Source organism: Atractosteus spatula, chromosome 1 (assembly GCF_055471065.1).
Source record: "Atractosteus spatula isolate fAtrSpa1 chromosome 1, fAtrSpa1.hap1, whole genome shotgun sequence".
Taxonomy (NCBI): domain Eukaryota; kingdom Metazoa; phylum Chordata; class Actinopteri; order Semionotiformes; family Lepisosteidae; genus Atractosteus; species Atractosteus spatula.
In genome coordinates, this window is record NC_142706.1 from 56,924,221 (window position 1) to 56,949,248 (window position 25,028).

At 34.6% G+C, this 25,028-nt stretch overlaps 1 protein-coding gene across 2 annotated transcripts in view; it reads right to left on the reverse strand.

Annotated features, from left to right (window-relative positions):
• The window catches only part of fstl5 (follistatin-like 5), a 282,078-nt gene that overhangs the window by 246,140 nt on the left and 10,910 nt on the right, over positions 1-25,028 (reverse strand). For both annotated transcript variants that reach the window (XM_088911811.1, XM_088911820.1), the window contains exon 2: positions 11,209-11,347. In XM_088911811.1, the coding sequence (XP_088767937.1) occupies positions 11,209-11,337 (129 nt within the window). In that variant the 5' untranslated portion in view covers positions 11,338-11,347. The remainder of the gene's footprint in view (positions 1-11,208; positions 11,348-25,028) is intronic.

Genomic DNA, 25,028 nt, shown 5'->3' on the forward strand with positions numbered 1-25,028 from the left:
CAGCACTGAATCATAAATTAGTATATTTTCACTCCGTTCAGTCTGTATGATCCAAGAATGTTTTAGGCAGTTGAACCAGAGTTAGTATCAGCAATCAGAGCACCTTAGGTTAAAAGTTTGTTCTCATGCAATATTCAGTGTATTAAATGAGCAGGAGAAACTTAAAGTCCGCTCTAAACCTCACAGGGAGGTGCATTAATGCAGCTGTATGCTAATGAAGTGTACTTTTAGCTTGCCCGTGAGCCACAGAGTTCTGAATTGGATAAAATTTCTTAGTTGTTACTCCATTATGAAAGGTGTTACAGTAGTCTAATCTTGATGCATTAAAGGCATTAAAACCGAAACAGTCTAAAGCAGCAAACAAATTGGCACAAGCCAATCTGCTAGGAGAATCGACATGTATACATCAAGTAATCTATTTCCATAGGTTAAACACAGCTCTGAAAACCCAGAAACAGTAGAAATCTAGAAAAAGGTTTAGGGATGAGGTGTGTGTTTCTATAGTGGGCCTTATGTGATTTAAACATACTTGAAGTGGGCCAATTATATAATTATATATATGACAATGATATGGTATTATTTATTTGTAGTGTATTTCATTTTACATGTTTATTTTATAACTATTTATTTTACAATAGTTGTCCTCCATTTTAAGTGCAATTTCATGGAACATTTACTAAATTCCATTTTAGTGAAACTTACTCATTATGCTCCAAGAATGATATATTTTTAAGCCTTTTTGTCAGTATTTATTTTTAAATATCATAGCTGTGATTATGGTACAATGCATAATTCTCTGTTCCTTTGAAAATAATATTGTTGGGACATCTATTGCAAAAACTGGTAAAAACAAGTGTGCAAATATTTACAAGCATGTTATTTTGTGCTTGGAGTATGAAAATAAATGTTTAAATTTCACATAAGGGTATCCCTTAAGGTTTTAAAGTAAGACAATGAGCATCCTTGTGCTGTTATGCAGTGTTATAAGGCAAGTTCATATAGCTGTCTTGCCTTATCTTGAAGAAGTTACAGTGTCCAAAAATCTTGGTGTCCAAGCAACTGAACTAATTTTAGCTAATACTAAACCAGTTATGGTTAAATTTATCAAGCTTCTTAGAGGATCAAGAGATAACACAGGACACAAAGAACACACAGCAACAATTATGTAGAATAGAGGAGGCACAAAGAGGACAGTGTCCTTACCTATGATAGCACTATTGAAAAACTAATTTCCTATATGGTAAAATACATATACTATATCTGTTCTTTGTTTAGTTAAGCATTGCTTCTGAGAGATAAAAAAAGGTTCCCGTTCATTAAGCATCCTTTTAGAAAGATAACAAATATTATTTTTTCCCTATATGGTATTTGTGCCTCAGGTTCTGGGAACAGTTCTTTTTTTTTCTTTAAAAATAGGACACTGGTACTCAAGCATTTCAAAATAATGGTAGATAGTTATATTTTGTTTGACATTTGTATTCTTTTCTAAATAAGTATTGTAGTTTTGCCATCTGGATAACAGATCAAAGGAAATGCACACTGTATTAATGTCCAGGATTTCCCTGACAATAGGGGGGTACAACTGTTAACTTTCATAATTTGCTTGCAAGGCAAAGTAGAGACAGGATCTGATCTGATTTGACCAGATTTTCTTATTTATAATTTTAACCTCTCTTTTATTAAATTATTCACAAGACCCTTTTTATTACACTATGAATTGGTAAACTGCAGGTCAGAAATGTGAGTTAAATGGCTTCTGGGATTAGTAATCAGCATCATCCATGACCTTTGCTTGAGGGAAAAGACTAATAGTCAGTGGAGGTGATGTTAAGTGAACAGCAGTGCGCCCTATTTCATAATAAACAGAATTTTAGTGTTTTTAACTGGGAAAGAGAATTGCCAAATGGCAAGGTTAAAACAAAATGTTGAATTCAATTTTTAGAATTAAAAACAGAAAATGTGGAACATTATTGTTTGCATGATACTGGTGATAAAAAGCAAAAATAAATTTACTTTTACAACTGAATTCAAATATCATGGCTTTTCATTCACTTTAAAGTAGAAATACATTTCTCTACTTCTCCTAAAACCTGTGACATTCTATTTTTCTTTTTTATAACTACAAGGCCCTTATTATTGTGTTCAGAATATTCTTTTATAACCATAATAAACACCAGTTATTGTTTTAGTGAGACCAATGTCAGTTGAGGCACTGAAGTTGCTCCAAAATGTGGAGGAAAGGAGTTACGGGTCTTACAATGTCATTAAATGGAAAAATGTCTCACTATTAAAGGAGCAACATATCTTTGCTCAGTAATTACTATCCTATTTAATCTTTTACAGTATGGTTTGTCTCATTTTTATTTTTAGCAGTAATGGAAAAAAGTTGAAGTGATATGGAAGAAGGATCATCTCCCACAACTACAGTATACTGAATATGATAATGTCAATGTTACTGATGCATGTACAGTACAGTATGTTTCTAGAAAAATAAAGTTTGTGGATTTAGGATATTGATAACATACATTTGGTATCATTTAGATTGATTTATCATTCAGGACAGATTGTATCACACTCAAATGATTTTGACTGTTAGTGCATTAGCACTAAATCAAATAATTAGTGAGAGAGTAAATGGACATAAGTAATGAAGTGATCTAATCTGTTGAATGTCATGCAAGGTGAAAATAAAAAGAAGAAAAATACATAAAAGACTAATATGTTCTACTTATCAATAGAACAATGCTTTGATGTCATTGGTATTCTGGAGACTGGACTAATTGCACAGTGCTCATTTAGTATATTCACAGCCATTGCGAGCAAGATTTAACAGCTAAACACAGTCTGTCAATGACAGGCCAAAATCTGGAAGACCTCATTAAAAAAAAAAACTAACAGTATTTTAAAATGTTTTAAATTAGGTTTTTGAAACTTTCATATTTTAAAATGTTTTTGCTTTCAACACTTCTGTTTAATTTCTCCACTAATTAAGCAGATAAAAGGGAGATGACAACGTAAAACATATGTTGCAGTACAGGAACGTTTTAAGTGAAATAATAAAAAAAAAATACAATAGATTAACATTTGTCTCTAATCCCTCTTCATATAGGAATCCAAACAAAGCTCTAGTGGGATTGAAGCACCCTGTTACATGACAAGCGGCCATCTGCCCTGATGAAAGTAGCTGACAGGCAGCTTCTATCTTTATCTTATCTGCAAATCCCAGGGACCTCATTTCACTAAACCTTGCCTTTCAACTGGGATTGCCAAGCATCCTCTCTGTTTATCCCTTTTTAATCTATCCTTACCTTGGAAGCAAGGGCTTCATGATACTATTGTCCTCTGAAACTTCCATTTCTCACTGGCTTTTTCATGAACACAATGCATGGACAAATGCCTGTTTCTAGGTGTGCCATGCCAAAATAAAACCAGACATTTTAAACACTTATGATAAAACAAATTAAAGGTTACATAGTAGCAGTAAGTGAAGTGAAGATGTACTTTGATATCTAACATTAGACAGCATTTTAGAAAGAAAAGCAGCACTTGTGACATCCATGGAGTTAAATAAATACATGGCAGTTTCAGACATTTGCTCTTAATAAAGAAAACAGTTTTAACAGCCTTGTGATTGCAAACATAGCACTGTGTGAATCACACACAATGATTTTTGTAAATCTGCCATTTCTCCGAAGTAGATGTGCAACAAAGGTCTTTGTTTTTGCTGTTGACTGTTTCTCTTAACAGCTCTGTTTAAAAATACAACAACAGGTTTAAGCTGTTTGGGTTTCCTTCATCTCCCCACCCCCTCAAAGAAATGGAGCCAGTTCCAAGACAACACTGACTAAGTACATGAGAGAGTTTAAAAATATTCCACATCTGTTGAAGAAAGCATTGACAAAGGCGAAACTGGCTTAAAGGCAGATCTACCTTTGGGACTAAATTTACAAAACTGGTGAGGGAAACAGTATCTTGATGACACAACAGGAGATTGCTCTCTATAAGAGAATGTTTTTGTGAATCCAGGCAGCTTCAGATGAAGAAAAAAAAACAGCTGTCAACTAAATAATATTTATGTGTGGAAAATATATATCTTTTTAAAGTTTAATAGGAACAAACAACAGTATCCGCCTTGTATAAATGTAACATGTAATGCTGTAATATTATGAATATCAGTCCTTGTTCTAGAAAGCCATGGCCATACAGTATATGTTAGCTGGAACACAAACTCCTCAATGACTATAAATAGATATTGTCATAATTAATAATTAATTAAATCAATAGGATGGCACTGTAGATCCATCTGGGTTTTTTTTCTTTTACTTTCTGAAGAAAATTTTAGTAACGAAGCTGCTAGTCCCAACATGGAGAATTTGTTACCTTGTTCCTCACCTTTTACTATTCACTAAAGTCTGGACCCTCTCTGCATGCTCTACATGCCTGCTTAATATTTGGTTGTCGTTTAACACTTTTCTATCCTGATGTCAGAGTTTACTTGGTGATTTGTGACTAGTTGCCACCTAGGAAACATAAACATCAGAGATATATAGTCGTATATTACAGATGTCACTAAATGAAATGTTGGATCACATTCCCAATGTCTTGCTCTGTTTAAATTTTGAAATGTTCTGTTGTAACACATAATAAATAATTTTCAAGATGAAATTGTTTGCATTCTTTTTAGAATGTACAGTATGCAATTCTTCATAGTTATGATATGAGTATTCATTTCTGTTTTGGTATCATGCTCATACAGTATATAGTCTTATGAAGACTGATATTCCTCAAATGCTATCTGCCTTTTCGTACTGATGTTATGCAACAAAATGTTTTAAAATTAAATTTGACAAGATCCAAGTTATTCTGATTGGCTTTCATTATCACCTTCAGAAATGTGTCACTTTTGTCAACTTTGTTTGACTGCTGATGATCTTGAACTCAGTCCAAGTACTCGGATCTAGAATCTTCGTGTCATCTTTGATCTAAGCCTTACATTTGAAATCTATTTTGCAATGTTTCTTTTTCATGTTTGTAACATTGCTTTTATCCATTCATACCTCCCCAAATGTGATGCAGATGCTTTTGTCTTTTCCAAGCTTGACCATTGTTTATGCAGTGTAAGCTTGGTGTATCAAAACATTTTAAACAAGTTGTAGTACATTATTTTCATAACTCAGCTGCTTGGATATTTAAATAAATCTAAATTGCACACATAGTATATCTCCCCTTTAAGCTCACTTGTACTGGCTACATGTAGATCTAAAATAATACAATTCTTCCTTATGATGAGACTTGGTCCTATCATTCTTGAGATATCAATCTTAAACCTACAGCCTACTACAATCATGCTACAATGTCCCATACATTCAGTCTGTAATGTACTGTGTAAGTGCTTTGGCATAGACCAATATCAAGGGAGACTCTTTTATTTGGAATACATTCTAACTAATCATCTGTCATCCAGTTAGAAATGTACAATTTAGCATAATTACAGCTTGAATGAAAGACGTACCAAATGTTCAGTATGACATCTCCCCATAACAAGACCAAAATCAAAGATTTTTTCACCACTAGTATTTGCTCTTTTATCACTTGACATTATCTTGACACATCAGTTTACAGCCACTCACTCTTCACTTTGTGGAGCTAAAGAGGCACTGAGGCAGCAGTTTTACTGCACCAAAAATTGTTATTTTAATAACAGCCATCTGGTTATCTGTGTATCTTTATTTTGGTTGCTGCATGAAAACCTTTGATTTATTTTGCAAAATAATGTATCGTGAAGAAAAAAACATTATCCTAATCTTGAAAAAGATCCTATACATATTACGTTATTTAAAGATCCTTCAGATATTACCTACAGTGTCTTACAATAAACATAAACTGAGGATAAACATACTGTAATGCCAGAAGAGAAGATAAATGCAATAACATTTGATGTTACTTTTCCCAGGATATTAATTGTTATTGTATGTTGCATATGCTAGAAAACTGCCAATTCTTTTAAGGATTTATTTTGCAAGAAAAAAAAATAACAGCTGGTGTATTCATTGAAATAATTTTGAAAACCCAGCAATATAGAAATATCCATCCATTTTCTTCACTTCAGCCAACTCAAGGTCCCATGGGGAACCAGAGCCTAACCCAGAAAGCACTGGGTCCAAGGCAGGATACATCCTGGACAGGATGCCAGTCCATCGCAGGTCACACGCAGGCACAAAGACGCATGCACTCACAACAGCGCCAGTTTTCCGAGAAGCCACTTAACCTACCAGCATGTCTTTGGACTATGGAAGGAAACCATAGCACACAGCAAAACCCCACACAAACACAAGTACAACATATAAACTCCACACAAAAAGCACCTCAGGCCTGGAATTGAACCCAGGGCCCGAGCGCTGCGAGGTAGCACTAGTAACAACTGTGACCCCATGCCACCCAATATAGAAATAAAAATACCTGTATGCATTTACAGTATATGGGTTACTTCAGTTTAGAATCAGCATTTGTTATCTAATCCTATTTTTATTTTGTTGAAGGCAGCCTATATACAGTAGGCTCACTGTAAGTAGCCTTTTCATGAGATTTCTTTTCATAGTTTTTGTCCTTATTAACAGAAAGTGCTTTTCAGAGCACCTGTGGTCTACAAGCTGCAAAGCGATTGGAAGCACTGAGTTAACAGAGCTAATGAACAGTGTCCCTGTGTTGCCATGCCAACTTCCTGATTGGCTCTTCTATCGGTCTAGTTGCAGTTAGATTGCCTTTCTCAACAATGCAGGTTAAAAGCAACGCATGATTATAATTTATGGAGATTGGCTATAAAAAGCTTCCCATTATATGTACTTAGCATCCAATGAAACCTATTTCTTATAACTGCAACAAATTCAGAGTTATTATTAAGAAAATTACAAAGTCATTTTCTAGCAGGTGCACTGACATTTTAGTGAACAGATAGGACAGAAGTATATTATGTTAATTATCATTTGTAATTAACAGTGCTGATTAACAGGGTGCCTGCTATGGTAGTCATATGCTTGTAGAGTGTGTACCTATTGCTAGATGCAATACAAGCTCAACACCTACTGTATAAGGCACAATGTGTACTAGGTAGGAGATATTGTCTTCTGGGATTCTGCACCATTCCTCTCATATTACCTGGAAAAGCTTGTGTCTGTTAACTTGTCCCTGAGCCATGGATGCAACATGTCATCCCAGCTCTTCTGACAGCTATTTAATGGGACTCAGGTCTGGAGAGTAGGTTATGCGTGACTTAAATGTCACATTCTCATCACACAGGAAAGACATTGCTACAACATTAGTGTGTATATTGGATTGTCCTGCTGAAATGTAAACATGTCCGGATGAGTTTGTAGGAAAAGTAGCAAGTGTAGCTGACCCATGTATTGCTGTACTGTCAGGTTACCATCAAACATTACAAATTCTGTAACAATTAAATACTCCTGTCCATATCATCATGCATGGACCTTCCAACCTACTGGTCTCCCTATCAACTCTGCATGTCTGCTCTCACTCACTGGCATTTGTCAGAATGATCTCACAAATCCTTTATCCTTGCTACAGGCTCAAACTCCTCCCTCCAACAACCAGCCAACTGGCTGCTCATGTGCAGCAAGTGTGCACAAACGCCCGCACACAGTTTCATCAGGCAAAACACAAATTATAACTATACAGGACAAAACAAATATAACAAAGATGGTGCTTAAAAATGTTTCATTTGCGTATTCCTTGAGATATGTATGCAACATAAACAGGCAGGTAGGTAGTTAATCTAAAGCCCAGCAGACAACATTATTTTGCTAGCTAATAACAACATTTATTATGAAATGTGAAAGAATATCTTCACCAGAAATTGAAGCATTGAAGCACATTCTGCTGCCAACTACTAGGACCTCAAGGCTCACTTGTAAAAACAATGACAATTAAATAGCCTGCATTACTAAACAAAAATCAACACTATAAGCATTCTATCTGGGAACATTAGGCGTCATTTGATAATAAACAATAACACACTTTCCATGTCTGGCTAATACAGCTCTGAACGAGACTTAATTTACCATTGAATGATAGCCTTATGAATGCATTGCAATCAAACTCGCACAATATCATCCATATCTATACAACCAATCACCATTTTCATGATTGAAAGAATGGAAAAATTGGCAGGATGGATGTACTGTAAATGCATAGGCTGTAGAAACTATAGAAAGTGATGTAAAAGCATACAAAACCTTCTCCAAATCATGGAGCAGGTGCGGACACCCTTCATTATTTAAACCCTCCGTTCACTCCGAATCATTGCTCGGTATTAGGAATCTATCTGCCTCCTGAGCTTGCATTGTCCTCTACCTCTAACCTCCAACACGAAGACTCTTCGAGAGTTGGACCTCTCGACAACGCTTTGATCTCGCCCCTCTCGGATTTGTTTGCCTCGCTGATCTCTCAATACGGATTCGACTTCGCTTGGAACTACTGACCACTCTGCTGCCTCACCCTTCTCGGACTCATAAGTCATCGGACTCTCTAATAGACCTGCGCAGGGTTCTTAATAACTCGCTCGCAACAGGTAAGTGTAAAGTAACAGATGCAGATAATGAATGTACATTATATAAGGATTTTCTGATTCAAGCTGACAAAGATATTAAGGGGTTAATAAAAACAATAAAAAGTTCTTCAGAATACTAGAAAACTAGTTTAAAAAATAGATCTTGAATTTATATTAGTTAACAGTATGCAATGAACTAGTAAGACCACATTTAATATGTTAAATACAACACTGATAATAATGTTACGAAATGGCACTGGTGCCCTCAAAAGACTTTAAAAACTTTAAACTGGTGCCCTAAAAGACTGCATATTAAAGATAAGGAAAGTAATATGTAGGTTTAAAATAAAAAATATATATTTTAGTGTTGAAAAGAAGAGTTTATGGGAGTGTACATCTGTTTTACCGTTCTAGTCACTTGTGTGGCAAATACTGTACTTAATTCCATGTTCAGAGTTCAAGAAAATTCTAATAATGATAAAAAGATTAAATGAATGTAAAAAGATAGTGTACTTAATAATGGGTTGTGGTTGTGAATGAGGATGTCTGGAAGTTGAGGCAGACTAAGGATCAGTGACCAGGAGCTCCTACAGGGACAGTGAAAATGAGAAAAAAGGGGAGAGATGAAACAACAAAGTACTGTAGGTGCACTGAGTTCAATTCTTGAGCAGAAACCGAGAAACAGGCAGAGAGAGAGAGAGAGAGGAGCAAACATGAAAACAGAGAAGGAGGGAAAGGGAGACGAAGCAGCTGCGGTTGATCAGAGCTCCAGGAAGGGTAAATGATGTTAGAAGACCTAAAAGAAGAGAGAAGACAGCGTGGCAGGTGCAGAGAGTCAGTTGTTTTCCATGGAGAATCTGAAGTCAAATATTTCTGTTTCAAAATGACAAGAAAGATACACCCATCTTGGCTTAGAGGAGGTGAATGGTGTTCAGATTGCAGTGTCTGGCTGCACTAGGAAGGGCAGCAAGCACAAGAAGATGATAAGGTGGGATCCAAGCATGAGAGTGGCGCCGGGGCAACAAATGCTCTAGCAACTCCTAGTGCAAGCAAGTATCTGTTTCTAAAAAGACCGAAAAGGTGAGAAAAGTTGTGGAAAGATGTTGTGGTAGACAGATATGTACTATATGTATACAGTACGTAGGACATGGGAAGTGTGAGATTAGAATTCGACCTCCTCCTGATCTTTTAAATAACACAATTATTTACCATAGTAGTGAAGCTTATGTTTTGGTTTATGTGGAAGATACAAGTGCTATATTTGTGTGTCATTTCTAAATTGTTATTCCTGTTTATTTAAGCAAAGAGAAACCATTAAAATGTGGTTGCCCAAAAAGGTAAAGGCACAGTCTCTAGTTATATTATCTAAATATATATAAAACATTTTTCTTAATGATTCAGCATAGCATAAAACATAAAACAGTCCAAAGCCATATTCACTGATTAAGACAAGCACAGTTTTGTTACTCATATCTGAGAGGGGAATGGAAGAAATTGTTCAAAGCACATTTATCTAAATGAGGTTCACTGCTGAGTGACTTGCCCATACTGTACTGTATGTCTACATTAAAATTTTCATCTCTATTTAATAAATCACAAACTTGATTGAGGAGGGCTTATTTTGATTATATTACTGCTGGAATCGATTACTTACACAAATGTATTAATTACTTCATATATTATTTTATGTGATATGTTTATCAAATCTGCATTTATCTTCTGTTTGCCATTCGTGGTTTTAATCAATGTTCCTCAACTGTAACCCACAAGGGTAAAGGTCTCTAAGGTCCTTCATATCTCTTTAATTGACCACTTTCTTTAAACTTGATAAAAAGGTAACATTTGGCCAGTTACAGTATGTGAATAATATCTTAATTTAGTTGGGGGACACTGTTATGTCTTGGCCTTGCATTGTAAGAAGGAATATTTTCACATGAATTAATTTGAGAAGTATTGCTTACAACATTGTCAAGCATCAACAAAAGTGCTTTAAATCATGCTATCGTAGACCATTATTAAAAAATTGTTTTAATTGAATCTATGAAAGCCAAATGGGAAAAAAACAGACTCGTTTATATACATTATAATTATTTGCAAATAATTAAAACGTTATTGCCAAAAACAATCACCAATAATAAACTGATAATAGATTTTAAGTAATTTCTAGTAATTGCTAGTAATTACTAATTATACATGACTTTATCATGTAATTAATTATTAATTACTGGGTAAAAGTCTATCCTTCAATGGATGGTTTATTAATTATATATATATGATATTTAAATCTAGACTCATTTTTTGTTAAAAATACTATATTAACACCACGTGAGTATCACATATTTGTGATGTAATTTAATCCTTAATAATTTGTTGAAAATCCTATGTTATTAGGAAACGTTCTGCAAACCATTAAAAGTTCACTTCAAAATCATATATGGTGACAGGGTAACATTGTTCTTGGTCAGTTAATTTGATTATTTTAAAGTAATCTATATCAGAAAAAATAAACACTTTTCTGTGATAAACAAAAATGTAAAAAAGTGAATACTTTTGGGTTAAAATGCCCCGTTGCAATTAGCAGTGTCATTGACACATTCTTGTACCTCTTGTTACAAAGTGTAATGAAACTAGAATTTAATCAATACCTTATGTCGGAATCTCACTAGGGGTTGATAAGTTTTTGGTCCATATCCATCCTTGCTTGGCCTTCCTTCTGTTTCCAGTAAGACAACTCCAAGCAATAAAAGTGCTGACCACCATTTATGTGTCCTCATTGGTCTTTGCCTGTCAAAATTAGAACAATAAATAATTAGGTGATTCATTCGTTGCCTATTTTCTTTGGAATTAGTTCAATACTGCTAATGCATCAGCACCAATGTAATTAAAGCAGACAAAATCTGACATTAAAGCCATTGCAAATGTGACTAATGTCTGAACTACTGTTATCAATAAGTGCTACACAAACAAGTAGAGGATTAGATCTATTTGGGGGTCAATTAAAATAGAACACACCACTTGACGTAGAATTTATTTTTAAGTTTAGCCTTAATGTGTTATGCTATTTTACATTTATGTTATACAGTATGTGTTTCACAGTTTGAATAATACAGGGTTATTAAATACAAACCATATAAAACCTGGTTATTTCTGTTGGAAATGTTTCTTAAGTGCAGATGATGTAACATACTCTTTGATGCATATCTTCTTGATATAACATACTCTTTGACACATCTTCCTACACACCACAGTGTAAAGCTGTAAAGAAATCAAGCCCTAAATGAATGCAAACATACATTTTGTTTCTGCTTGTTTACATACAGTATTTATCAGGTCCTAGGTTATCACTTAACATAAATTAAACAAATGTGCAGAAAGATGACTGAAAAATGGTAGTGTCGAGTATACAGTATATTAATCACATGAAGTCAATTTTCCATGGTGGTTTCCAGATCCACAAAAATAAAACTAGATATCAGTACATATGACGCTACTCTACTTTTATTGAGTTTCAAGTAATATACAGTATTTTTCATAACAATGGAAAATAGCTAGGTACCTAAAATAGGTAGCCTTTTTTTCTATTGTTTTTTTTTGTATGAAAGTGAAACATTACTTTTATAATTTTGCCAGTTTGCTAACACATTGAGTTCTTCTCAATTTTTGTTTCTATCTTGGCATCTGTTTTTATTATTTGTACTTTAATACAAATAGTAGGTCTTTTTGAAAATGAATGTTTTTGTTCTAAAAAGCTAATAGTGTACAGTATATCAGGCAAGTACCGCCCTTCCTTTAAATCTCTCTTTTTTCAGTGATAATTAAAACGTTGAGACACTTCCCAGTCCTGATTCTGAAAACACTGCTGGTTTTTATAAATATCTCTTTTTTTTTAACTGAATTAAGAACTTGCTTAATTTGAAACTTGGTATGATATTTTTCTATTCAAAAGTCAGAAATTTTAAGTAAGAACTAGGGTGGGAATCCTTGATTTAAGATATGGACTAGTACGTATATTGTATATACAGTATACAGTATGTGTATGTATATTTACTGTATATTCCAGTAGCACTCCACAAAATCAAGAAATATACAATCAGATGTACCATACTAATGAAATAATAACCACAGAGAATAAAACACATGATGTAGAGCTGCTAAAGCATTACTTTATCTTTAATTTCCACTCTAGCTCCTGTCAGGGGTTCAAAATGGTCTGTCTTCTGAGCCAGCTAAAACCTTTATCTTGTGCTGTCATCGGAAACACCAGTGAACATGAACATGCAGGAAAAGGAATTTTCTTTAATAAATCTTTCCTCCTCTTTATGCACTACTCAAACAGAAGCATGAAAGTTTGAAAATATGAACTTATTCAACATATTCCATCTTAAGATGGAGAAAGAAGCAAATTAAATGCCAGGAATTACATTTTTGTACTGTTGGTTCAAAAGTGTTCAAATCTGTGCATGCAACCTTGAGTTATAAAAGGATATATTTTCTTCATTTTAACTATATTATGCAATACTTACAGTTTATAAGGAAGGATATTATTTTTGTCTACTGTAAGGTATTATTTATAATTTAATTCCAAATAATTTTCTACCTCTTTGAAATGAAACATTAGCAAATTTATTTTGCCTAATTTGATGTTACTTTTATATAGTATGTTGATGTTGCCTTTTTCCATATCAAAGCCAATGTTTATCTGTTACTGGGATGAGCACACAATGAACACTGACTCATCTCATTTTTAACCTTTCTTATGGTCTAAAATGGTTTTGCTGGAAAAATATTTATTTTATTTGTGCTGAATATAATGGACTGACACTTAATAAAAGGTTTGAGTATAAAGTATAGTATATAATAAAAGGGAGCTGACTCCTCATTAAGGCTGTAAAGGAACAAGTATAGGTTTATTCCAGTTAAAGAAAAAAAGTTTTAGTTTTTGAATGCACCTGAAAATGCTTAACAGATGAATTTCTGTTTTTTTTCTTTCTTTCTGCTTTGCAGCTTGGAATAAGACTTTGATTTAAACCTATCTTTAGGGATATTTATCTCCAGTGCTTTAGAACTGATCATTTATAATGGATAGCATTTTGTATGCTTCATCTACTGTATACATTATAGAGAATTTCCTTAGATAATTTTCATGAAAATGCATAACTTATGAATATACTAGATTCTTTTTTTTTCGCAGATTGGACATTTTCACGCTCGTACAACTCAACATGACAGCATGCTGAAACATGAAACTTGGCAGGCTGAAAGCACTTAGTGAGAACTTTTTTTTGGGAACCAAAAATAATGATCTTGCAATTACCAAGCTATTTTGAGATTTATTCATGCATACAGTACATAGGTTATTTTTTTCTGAACTGATACACAAATTCTCACATTTAACATATTTCTCCTCTCAATAGTCCACAAAATTGAATAATTTCCATCTTATATTTGAAGAAAAGAAAAATAATCGGCCATTTTAGTTTATACTGTACAGTATATGTTTAACTGTCTTCTCCATTTGTTCTCTAAAACCATACATAGTTATATTAATACATCTGAATTATTAAAATTCCCAAGACAAACCACATTTTTCATGAAGAGACATGCACTGAACTATGAATACATTTAAAGTACACCAAAATAATGGACTTAGCAAAATTACAGACTTATGCCTTTCATTTTTAATGAATACATGTTTTTACACATCTACTAAATATTCTTAGCATTTAGAAAAAATATGAAAATAATGTGTTCCAACCAAGAGATAATCAAACAGTAAGAAGGGCTATCCCAGGATCCTTCTGAAGACACTGTAACTGAATTATACTTATCCTCAGTGTACTTTCCCAAGATAATTCATTCTAAATGATGACAAAGGTCAAAATCAAGGTCAAGTCTGGTTAATCTACTGCTACAGGGTGGGGATAGGGGTTGCTGTGAAGATACAGTTAAAACTGAATACCCAGAATGATACATGACATTTTTAAAATACCTTAATAGAAAGGCCTAGTTAAATTCACTTCAGCTTTTGGCAAAAAAAAAACCCAACAATTTCTCTGTTTTGAAAATTAATTCAGCCCTAGGGGCAGTTTCCACCTACAGTACCACACAGAGGCTATGAATATGCATACAGCATAATAATAATTAAGAAAAAGATCATTGCAAGCAGTAATCATTCAAAACCATCTACTATTAAGAGCAAAAACAGAAAAATAATACAATTAGTTACTATATAATGTTTTAAAACTGCAAAGTTAATACAGGAATATGGGAATGCAAAGGCATCCTTACTCTTTCCAAGAACTGAACAGTCCAATAAACACTTACTGTACATGAGCCAATTTAACTATTCACAGGAATTATACTGTAATATCACCACTGAGTCCTAGAACTGAGGACCCCTAAAAAAGGACAGCCTAGTTAAGCTACAGAATCTTGAAAACTGGTCTTCAACAAAGCATGAATGTTTCATGTCTACTGCACTAACTTCCCCTTTCTGTCAGGGAACCTATCGGTAGAATAGGAGGATGCTTGTGCGTGACCGTGAATCTCACAGAACACAGAGTAGCAAAGGGACAATCCAAAAGACAAGATCCAGAGGCTAGGTTGAAAAGGGAGGCAAAGGGTCCGGTAACGAGAGATATCTAAAAAACAAATCCAAAGACAAAACCCGAAAGGCGAGGTCAAAAAGCAGGAGCAAAGAGTTAGTAACAGGAGATCAGTCAAAAGGTTTGGAAACACACACAGGAGAATACTGCAAGAGGCTTCTCAATAGTGAGCAAGGGTTGGAGTGAGAGGGAACCTTAAATACAGAAAGGAAAGGGATGTGGTAGGATAATTGGTTTGGGAGTGAGAATTTGTGGAATCTGGTGTATGTGGGAATGTGATGGGTTCAATTAGGGATGTGATTGTGAAACAGTGGGTTTGGTAATGCAACGGCATTTGTGAGGGAGAGTGTGGGGCGTGACAGGAATGGAACTGCGTTTGCGAGGGAGAGTGTGGGGCGTGACACTTTCCAAATAAACACAATTAATACTCACACTTAAAATGGTGTTTTAAGGTATAGTTATGAACTAATACTCGAGCTGATGAAATATGTCTATTTACATACTGTAAGTGGTATCCTGGGTCTTTCTATCTTGAACAGGGAGTAAGCTGGTCACCACTTTTCAATAAATATAGTTCATAATTTGGACAGATCACCACTGAGTTAGGCATAGATAAGCCTCTCTTAGAGATCATGATGGACTAAGTAGAATTAATAGTTTGTTTACAGACCTTGAGCTTTGATCATATAATAACCCAAACTGTTCAGGATTACAGTGCAAAACTCAAACTCTAGTATTGGTGACCCTAACCACATGTTTAAGTATGTTGTTACCCATAAAATAATAACCCCTATTTCTTACATTTTTTTTCATACATACTGTACTAACACTGTACAGCTATGGGCTGAAATTGTTTAAAGAAAAATCTTAAATCTCTGATTTTTTTGAAGAAGAAATTACTTCTATTCTTAGAGTTTTCATTTTGTCTGAATCTAGGGTAAAATACACTAGGGATTTTTTTTTTCTGGAGAATAAATTCAAATTAGATTTAAATGCTACCTTTGAAAAAAGCAATTATATTACCAATTTATTAATATAGAAATTAAACCTATCTATAGTATATTTAGTTCATTGAATAAAATGATTCTCAGCAAAATTGATATATTTAGTCTTTCTCATGAGGTATGGAACAGTTTAACTTATTTTAGAAATAATTGCTTTGAACATCAATAACACGTTTACAGTATATTTAAGTACATTGTAGTGTTCTGCATCAAATGCAAAAATGATTATTTGAGTTTTCTTTTGCATTTTAGAACAGTTAGCATTTCTTAGCATTTCCTTTTTTTTTCCTTTTGTCTTATACAGTAAGTATATTTACTTGATGGCTTTGGTGTGTCAGGAAAAATAATCCTAATTAGGGTATTTAGGTTAAAAAAACCTTGAGAACAATAATCTGAAGATGCTATGAAACAGGCAACCATACCTTTGGTTTTTATCTTGTCAAAAATGTATAAAACATCTTATTCAGAAACAACCACCCCAGAAAACTAATTTAAGAGAGCATATATCAAAATATATACTGTATGCAGAAATATATTAAAATACAACAGATGATTATTGGAATATACAATATACAAAATACATAATAGCCAATCAAAAAATCCTGCAAATATGAAGAAAAAAGTAAAAAGATGACAAGCAAAACAAAACATGTTAACCATGTTGAATTTACTCCTCTAATTCATACAGTACTGGGTCTGATGTGATATCCTACGACAATATTATGTATTAATTTCAAGATCTCACCCATTTTCAATGTTATTCTGTTGTATATAAATAGATTAGAAAATACACCTGCATCCACTGATCCTCACCAACTTCTACAGATGTACGGTGGAGAGCATCCTGACCAGCTGCATCACAGTCTGGTAAGGCAACAGCACCGCATCCGACCGCAAGACCCTGCAGCAGGTGGTCAAAACTGCCCAACACATCATCAGCAGTGCCTTACCATCCATGCAGGAAATCTACAACACCAGGTGTTTGAAAAAAGCCACCAAAATTATGACTAACCCCACTCACCCCAGTCACAACTTGTTTGTCCCCCTACCATTTGGTAGAAGGTTCTGGATGTTCCAGTTGCACACAACAAGACTCTGAAATAGCTTCTTCCCCAGAGCCATCAAGCTGGTGACCCCCCCCTCCACTCCCACCCACCAGACTATGATCTCTCCTCACTTCTTCCTGTACCCACAACGACTGTAGTATTATACCACTATGTACACCATACCTTCGACAATTGAATGTAAGCCGAACTTGAACTTAAAACTGTACATGATTGTAGTTACTATTTGATAATCACGGTATTATTTTGCACTATTCGCCATATTATTTTGCACTGTTTTGCTCTGTATAGGACTGTACTTTTGCACAGTTTAACAGATATAGGTACTGTCGCACTGGTACCATACTGTTGTTTACACTGTTATTGTATTTTCTGTCTATTGTCTTGTCTGATGTTCTACAGTATACTGTATAAATACTGCGCCTGAGACTAATGAGAAACACTTTTCATTATACCCTGCACCTGTGTAAATATAATGACAAATAAAGCTGAATTGAATTAAAGTTATCTTTCTCAAGACTAGTGATGTCCATTGAAGACCTGAAAACTGCTTTTTAATAGTGGGTGAAAAGCTTTATCCATTGTTCCATGGTTTCCCCATTACTATTGCAATTAGTATTCTGCAAAGTTCTCTTGCAAACATTGCTGCTAGTAGCAGCTTTTCTTCTCCAAAATAGCACAACAGAAAGGTTGGGTTACTATACACAGCATGCAAAATTCAGGGCTCTTTATACAGTATATTCGTATAAACTGGTGACCCAGTACTACAAAACAAAAACCCAGGACATAAACTATAAGATGAAATTGAAATATAAATGAGATTTGCATTAAAAACATAGACAGGAAAATCTTTTATGCTTAGAAAGACAATCCAGTCCTGAGGAAAATGTTTTCAGTCCAATCTCTGAGAAATTCTACTTGATGGTAGCTTTCCACTGGGTTAACACAAGAAGCACACAGGGAACCTTAAAACCACTGTCAGGTTTAGAATCAGGCAATTTCCACTGCAGGGTGGATTTAAAACATGTCTTCTTACAGTATCTTTTTTATAAGAAATTACTTGCTTTTTATTATCAGTGATCAAAAGATCACCTTACTGAAGGCAAATAATTAAGATAAACAATTATTTTACTAATGATGCATAGCATTAATACCCGTGACGTACACTTGAATGTGTTCTAATTTAACATAATTCTTACCTCTCCACTCTTTAAGCAAATCGATTAAAAGCATAACAAGAAATATTGTAAATGAGAGGAGGCCATTCACTCAATTTTCCTTGTTTGATAGTGTAGTAGAAAAATAAATGCAAAATGTTATTCAACCACCTGAATAACAAGGAAGGCAAGGAAAACTGCTGCAGATACTTTAAGAGGATGGTAGGTCATTCCTCACTACTTTTGGGAGAATGTGATTCAAACAAGAAATGTACCCCTCTTACAATACAAAAAAATAGATTCATGCTCATCTAATAAAGCACACTGTAACACAGAGTCATTAGTCTGATAAGAAAGCTCAGACAAGAAAATCACAAACCAACTCTATTTTATAGGCCTAAATATAAAACAGGCATCACTTCATTAATCAGCCCTTACTAATTATCAATCACAAATAACTTTCCAAACTACACAATTAACAAGTGCTTAGAGCTAATCATGGTTAATTGTTGTAATCAAAGCCACAAAAAACAGATACATTTAAGTCTTCATCCATGCCTAATTCAGTTCAGTTTTTAAATTATGTATCCAATAATTTATACTTACAATGCATTTTTGCATGATCCCCAATCCTTCTACTATTTTTAACACTTTCACTGAGGGCTCACACCCGAAGAAGGCTTCATAGCCGAAACGTTGTGTTTTCTCTTTTCAGCATAGAATTAACCTATTACTTGTTCCTTTGCAGACTACGCATGCTGATGCAGCTACCCACCTGAATTATGCAGTACAGTATATACAGTAACAATAATTGCATAAAAACTTTCATACAATTAACATTACATACTGTAGATCTAAGCTTGTAATGTTATTTGTGACTGGTAATAACATATTAATTGACAAGCATATGAACTCAAATGACCTGATGTGGGGTTTAGGTCCCTCCTGTAGACACCACTGCTCTACCCTTGAGTAAGCTTGTGATGAAGCAACCTCCCTTCAGTGGAAGGGAGTCACAATCTCTCAATCCATTAAACACTGTGGTATCCAGGATGAACTCTGTGCCAATGAGACACTGTGCTCTGGCATGGACATTTTTCAGGTCTGTTCCAGATACCCACAGCACTTTGTTTAAATAGCAAATAATTTAAATAATTTGTTTAAATAAATGTTCCTATTCTCTATCCTAAATTAATTCTTTTAGTTTTCAATGTGACCCAGTGTTGTCTTGATTTAAAGTTTGAACTAGTGCTGTGTGTAGACCCCATCTGTTCCCTTGGGGTTTTATACAATTAGATAAAGTCTCTTCTCAACCTCCTTTGTTCTAGACAAAAGAGATTTAGTGCTTTTAACCTATCAGGATATGACAATCCCCTGAGACCACTACTTATTTTTGTTGCTCTTCATTGAATCTTTTCTAGATACTATATATAGTATATAGTATTTTTGTGGTATAGGGACTAACATTGACCACAGTTTTCTAAATTTGGTCTTTCTAATGTATTGTACACTTGACCATGACATCCCTTGTTCTCTGTTCCACACATTTTGCTATGTACCCAAGCATTCTGTTTGTTTTTTTCATGTTTTTCCACATTGCCTCGTTAAGGGTATAGAAGAATCCACAAGAACATCGAGATCCCTTTTATGCAGTTTGCTGCAGCTCAAAATCACTCATGTGATGTGAACAATACATGTTCCAATTGCCTGCATGAATCATGCTTCGCTTAATCAACATTATATTACAATTTTTAAGTACCTGCCCAAATTATCCATCCATCCACTTTTTAACCACTTTATCCAATTCAGGATCATTGGGAAGCCAAAGCCTAACTCTGCAAAAAAAAAACAGGTGCAAGACAGTACGCACCTGAAATGGGATGCCACTCCATCACCGGGCAACCACATAGACATGAACACATACACAGTCACAGCAGGGACAGTTTTCCCAGAAGCCCACTAACCTGCCAGCATGTCTTTGGACTGTGTCATACTCTACACAGGAGTAGCACCCCAGGAATTGAAATATGGTCCCCAGAGCAGAGACGCAGCAATGCTAACCTTTGCACCATTGTGCCACCCAACTGCCTAGTTTTTGTAATTCCCTTGCCTTTTCACTCTCAACCATTCTAGCTTTGCACTATTTACAAATGTAACTAATTCCCTAATTTTATCAGAATCTAAATAATGGCTTCAGATCAGGAAGAGCAATGGGATTAAAATGGGCCTTGCAATACACCACTGCTTATATCTTCCCACTTAGTAGTTGAGCCAGTATTCCAGTTACGTTTATTTGCCGTTTCCTGTTTATTAACTAGTTTCCAATCCATGTGCATACTTTACCATTGGATTTCTATGAATTTTAAGTTTGTAAATTAGAATTTTTATTTTACAGTTCAATTCACAGAAATTCTAAAAAGTCTCTACTCTCTTGATTCATGTCTCTATCTTTTTTTCTGTTGCAGGCTTACAGGGTATTGCTGTTGAGGAAGTGAAAACTGTATTGTGCTGAACCTTTTCATCAAAAACACTTCTGTCCAGCTTTTCATTCTGAAAGAAAAATGTGTACCCATTAATTTATATCAATCACCCTCACCTTCACACAGCTACAGCTACAGCAGCTATGTTTCAGTTTGTCTTATACAGTAATGTTATAGTTACCTTTTACTTCAGCAGCCTGAAGTTCTTATATGTTTTCCTAATGCTTCTAGCACTGAGGTAAGCATTTCAGGATTTAGTGATATTGGTTTTAAGTTTGTTTTTGGTATTGTATTTGGATTTCCTGATCCAACAGAATTAGCTTGTTTATTTGTTGTATGTTATTTTTATAGGCAGTATAGGTGTTAAAGAATTACATTCATTTCCATACAATAAACAGACATTAAAATCTGAATTTGTAGGTCTACCTACGGAAGGTAGAAAATAATCCAAATTAAACTACACTCAATCCAATTCAAATTAACACATACAGTAGGATATACTATATTTTACACCCAGTAAACTTCTGAGATGTAAATACAAAAATACAGGAATTACAGTAAATCAGGAGGTAATCTTACTCACATGACCTAAGGTTTTAAGTTTTTGGAATTAAGTAAAATATTATAATTAATTTTACACTTTCCATTTCATTTTTCCACCAAAATGGTTTTGAATGATAACATTTCTGATTGCAAACTGACATTTATTCAATTAAAGCTAATTTTAACCTTTCAGTTGTAGAAGAAATAAAATAACAAAAAAATGTAAAAATATAAATGCTCATTTGTACTAAAACAATGTTAGGCCATCTTAATGTAGAGACATCTAGATTCAAAATGAAAGGTAAACTGGATTTTCAGAAATTTTGCACTTATGCTACAAATGTTATAGCAAATGTTTCCAGTTCCAATTAAAAAGAATTGGCTTGGTATAATATCTATTGTCCACAGTTTAAAATATTTTAAATATTCCACACTGGGGAGAAAAAACAGAAATTCCCTTAAATTAGCACTTGCACTGCTTTAGAAGCTCTCAAAGGTTTGGAGGGTGAAACATAACAAGGAAACTCAAACAATTTACAAGCTTTCCTACTCTTAACCCCTACTTTGGAATGCGGAAAGAAAAAGTCTCACTCTGGCCATGAATCTCAGACTTTGGAGCTGTAAATCTGAAACTTAATTACAGCTAACACTTTCCGTCTCCATATTATTGGAGATCACATAACATTATTGACTTTGGTTGTATACTATTCATAATTTATGTGACTATTTGTAATTAGCTGGCTAGGTCTTTTTAACAATGGCCAGTGTGACTCCCTGAAGAAAACTTTTGCATAGAGCAGGGTTTGAATCTGTAGTTTTTTTAGTATATCATATCATAAGTTAGTTATGATTGGTGTGTGTGCAAAATCACAAGATTGTTCCCTGCAACAAAAAGTTTCCCTTTGATATCATTGCAAATGCTGATACAACATAAGAAACAACACATTTCTAATAACATCTGTCTGTCTATTTTAAAAAAGGAAGTGGTAAAATATAAAGTTTGAAGGTGGTACAAAATAATGGATAGCTATTACACTGCTGAGCATTTAATTTATAAAGACAATCATGGCAAATGATTAACTTTCAGCACTAACGTAACAGTCACAAGATCACAAACATCACCTAAAAAATTTGGATGACATCAACATTACAGTTGATCTTGACCTTTGATTTTTAATTCTAAGTTCTATGTATAAGCTTTTGTCCATTGGTTCAGAATGTTACAGAGCATGACCCGTCTTCCAGCAATTAAGCAGCTATTCTCAGAGGACTAATGTCCAATCCTCAATATTTTAGAGACTAGTCCTTGGCAGGAGTTAGTTAATACATTGTTTTGAATCTACGGGCTGCTGCTACACAGCCTGATTGTTTCTACTAAGCTCCTCTGCATCTGTTCCTTTCTACTTCAGATTATGACTAACAGTAGGTAAAAAAAATCTTATTTTTACCCTAATGATAAAAAATAAATCAATAATAGTTAAATGATATTATAACACAGTGATGGTAAATCTACAGCCTCAATGAATGGGGAAATGAAATCTCAGTGAAGATAAAAAACAAGATTTTAAGTCATCAATTTCCCTATCTATCTATCTTAATGAACAAACATGTTAGAGATGCAAGACCTCCTGGTGCAAGCTGGAAAATGTACAAGCAAAAATCATAAACCACCATTTTATAATGGCAAAACATCTAAAAATGTAAATACACATAGCAGGAATTAACATTTAAATTACAATTGTCTGTTATACATGAAGTAGATCCATTTGGTGAATTTCCCCGTATAATTACCATTAAAGACATTTTTACATACAGCATTAGTTTAATCTGAGTTTATTGGAATAAAATGACTGACAACTAAAATATCTAATCTAGAAAACAGTACGGTATGTTGCATAATGCTATGCCATAATAACTGCTTATAACCTTAGGTAACTGCATCCAAATTGTAAGCTATATTTATATTCTAAATTAGAATTATTCAGAATATTGTTTTGGAAATAGATTCAGATTTCTCCATGTGGCATTTTATATTGATGGTGTCACAGGGAGGGCAGGAGGGGTGCCCAAGTGAGTCCTTTTAAAACAGAATGATGGCTCAGCTGCAATTGCACTTAGGTGCAAAAGTGATGGAGAACAAAGTAATGAAGCCAATTCATAGAGGGGGATTATTAGGAGGCATGGGAAATTTGGCCAGGACGCCAGGGTTACACCCCTACTCTTTTCGAGAAACACCCTGGGATTTTTAATGACCACAGAGAGTCAGGACCTTGGTTTTACGTCTCATCCGAAAGACGGCACTTGTTTAGAGTATAGTGTCCCCGTCACTATACTGGGGCATTAGGACCCACATGGACCGCAGGGTGAGCGCCCCCTGCTGGCCTCACTAACACCTTTTCCAGCAGCAACCTTAGTTTTTCCCAGGAGGTCTCTCATCCAGGTACTGACCAGGCTCACACCTGCTTTGCTTCATTGGGTTGCCAGTTGTAAGTTGTAAGTTGCAGGGTGACATGGCTGCTGGCTCCTGTTAGATCTCTTTCCCCCTCCTAAACAGGTATCGTATAGCCCTGCTCCCTCGGACTGTACCACTGTTACGTAATTATTGAGCTGCATTTCCCCCTAGGATAAACCAATTTCCAAACATAGCAATTCCTTCATTCTTTTAAACAATAGTGTATACAGAATGTACAAAAAAAATACCAACCCTGAATACAACATTTTACTTATTTTTAACCACCTGTAAAAATGGTACTTCATTTACTGGAAGATGTGCGCATGCACCACGCAGCATTGACACTACAAAGCCAAGATGAAAACGGGTATCGGGTTTGGACCAATAAGGCCACCATACCTGGAAGTCAGACTGCAACACGGAAAAGACAAACAGAGCGCTCTCACACAGCCAAGTACAAAAAACCAGAAACAACGATAGACCTACAGAGTTTGTGTTTGTGTCTCTACAGGTAACAGGAACCGATTTTGAAATAAGATGTAGTAATGTTTTGCGTGTATGAAATAGGAAACTGCTAGCCAAGCCCCGAGTGTGCACCCTCATGAGCTAGCTAGCCGACAGGAAAGTATGCATGAACGTGTGTAACTTAAGTTGGATAATGGGTGTCGTGTACTGTACTGTCTGCGGACGGTGACTGAGATCCCTCTGTCACAGATTTCCCTAAAATTCCCTAGATTCTGCTGGCATACAGCTTATATACAGTATATATTATTTTGAAGAATGAAAGTGAGGTGAGTGGATCTTTAACACATCAGTTGTAAAACCTTTTGTACTAAGGTTTGAACGTTTTTACTTTTGTTACTTAAAATTGTCAATGTTAATCATAATTTGTATGAGAATTCATAGGTTCTGCACACCATACCGAAAGTAAGAGTTATTAAAAAGAGACAGGTATATCTTGCACTTTCCGCTAAGAATTTGGATGTACGTCATTGCTTTGACGTGACCGTACTAATGATCTACACAAAACAATTTTTTGGAGATATTTTTGAATGTATAAATTTAGGTCTAATTTGAATTTGGATTTAGAACGTGTATAATGTAAACTTTTCTACTACTTAGGTCACCTGCAGTACTGTACAATATTGAAGAATTAAGTT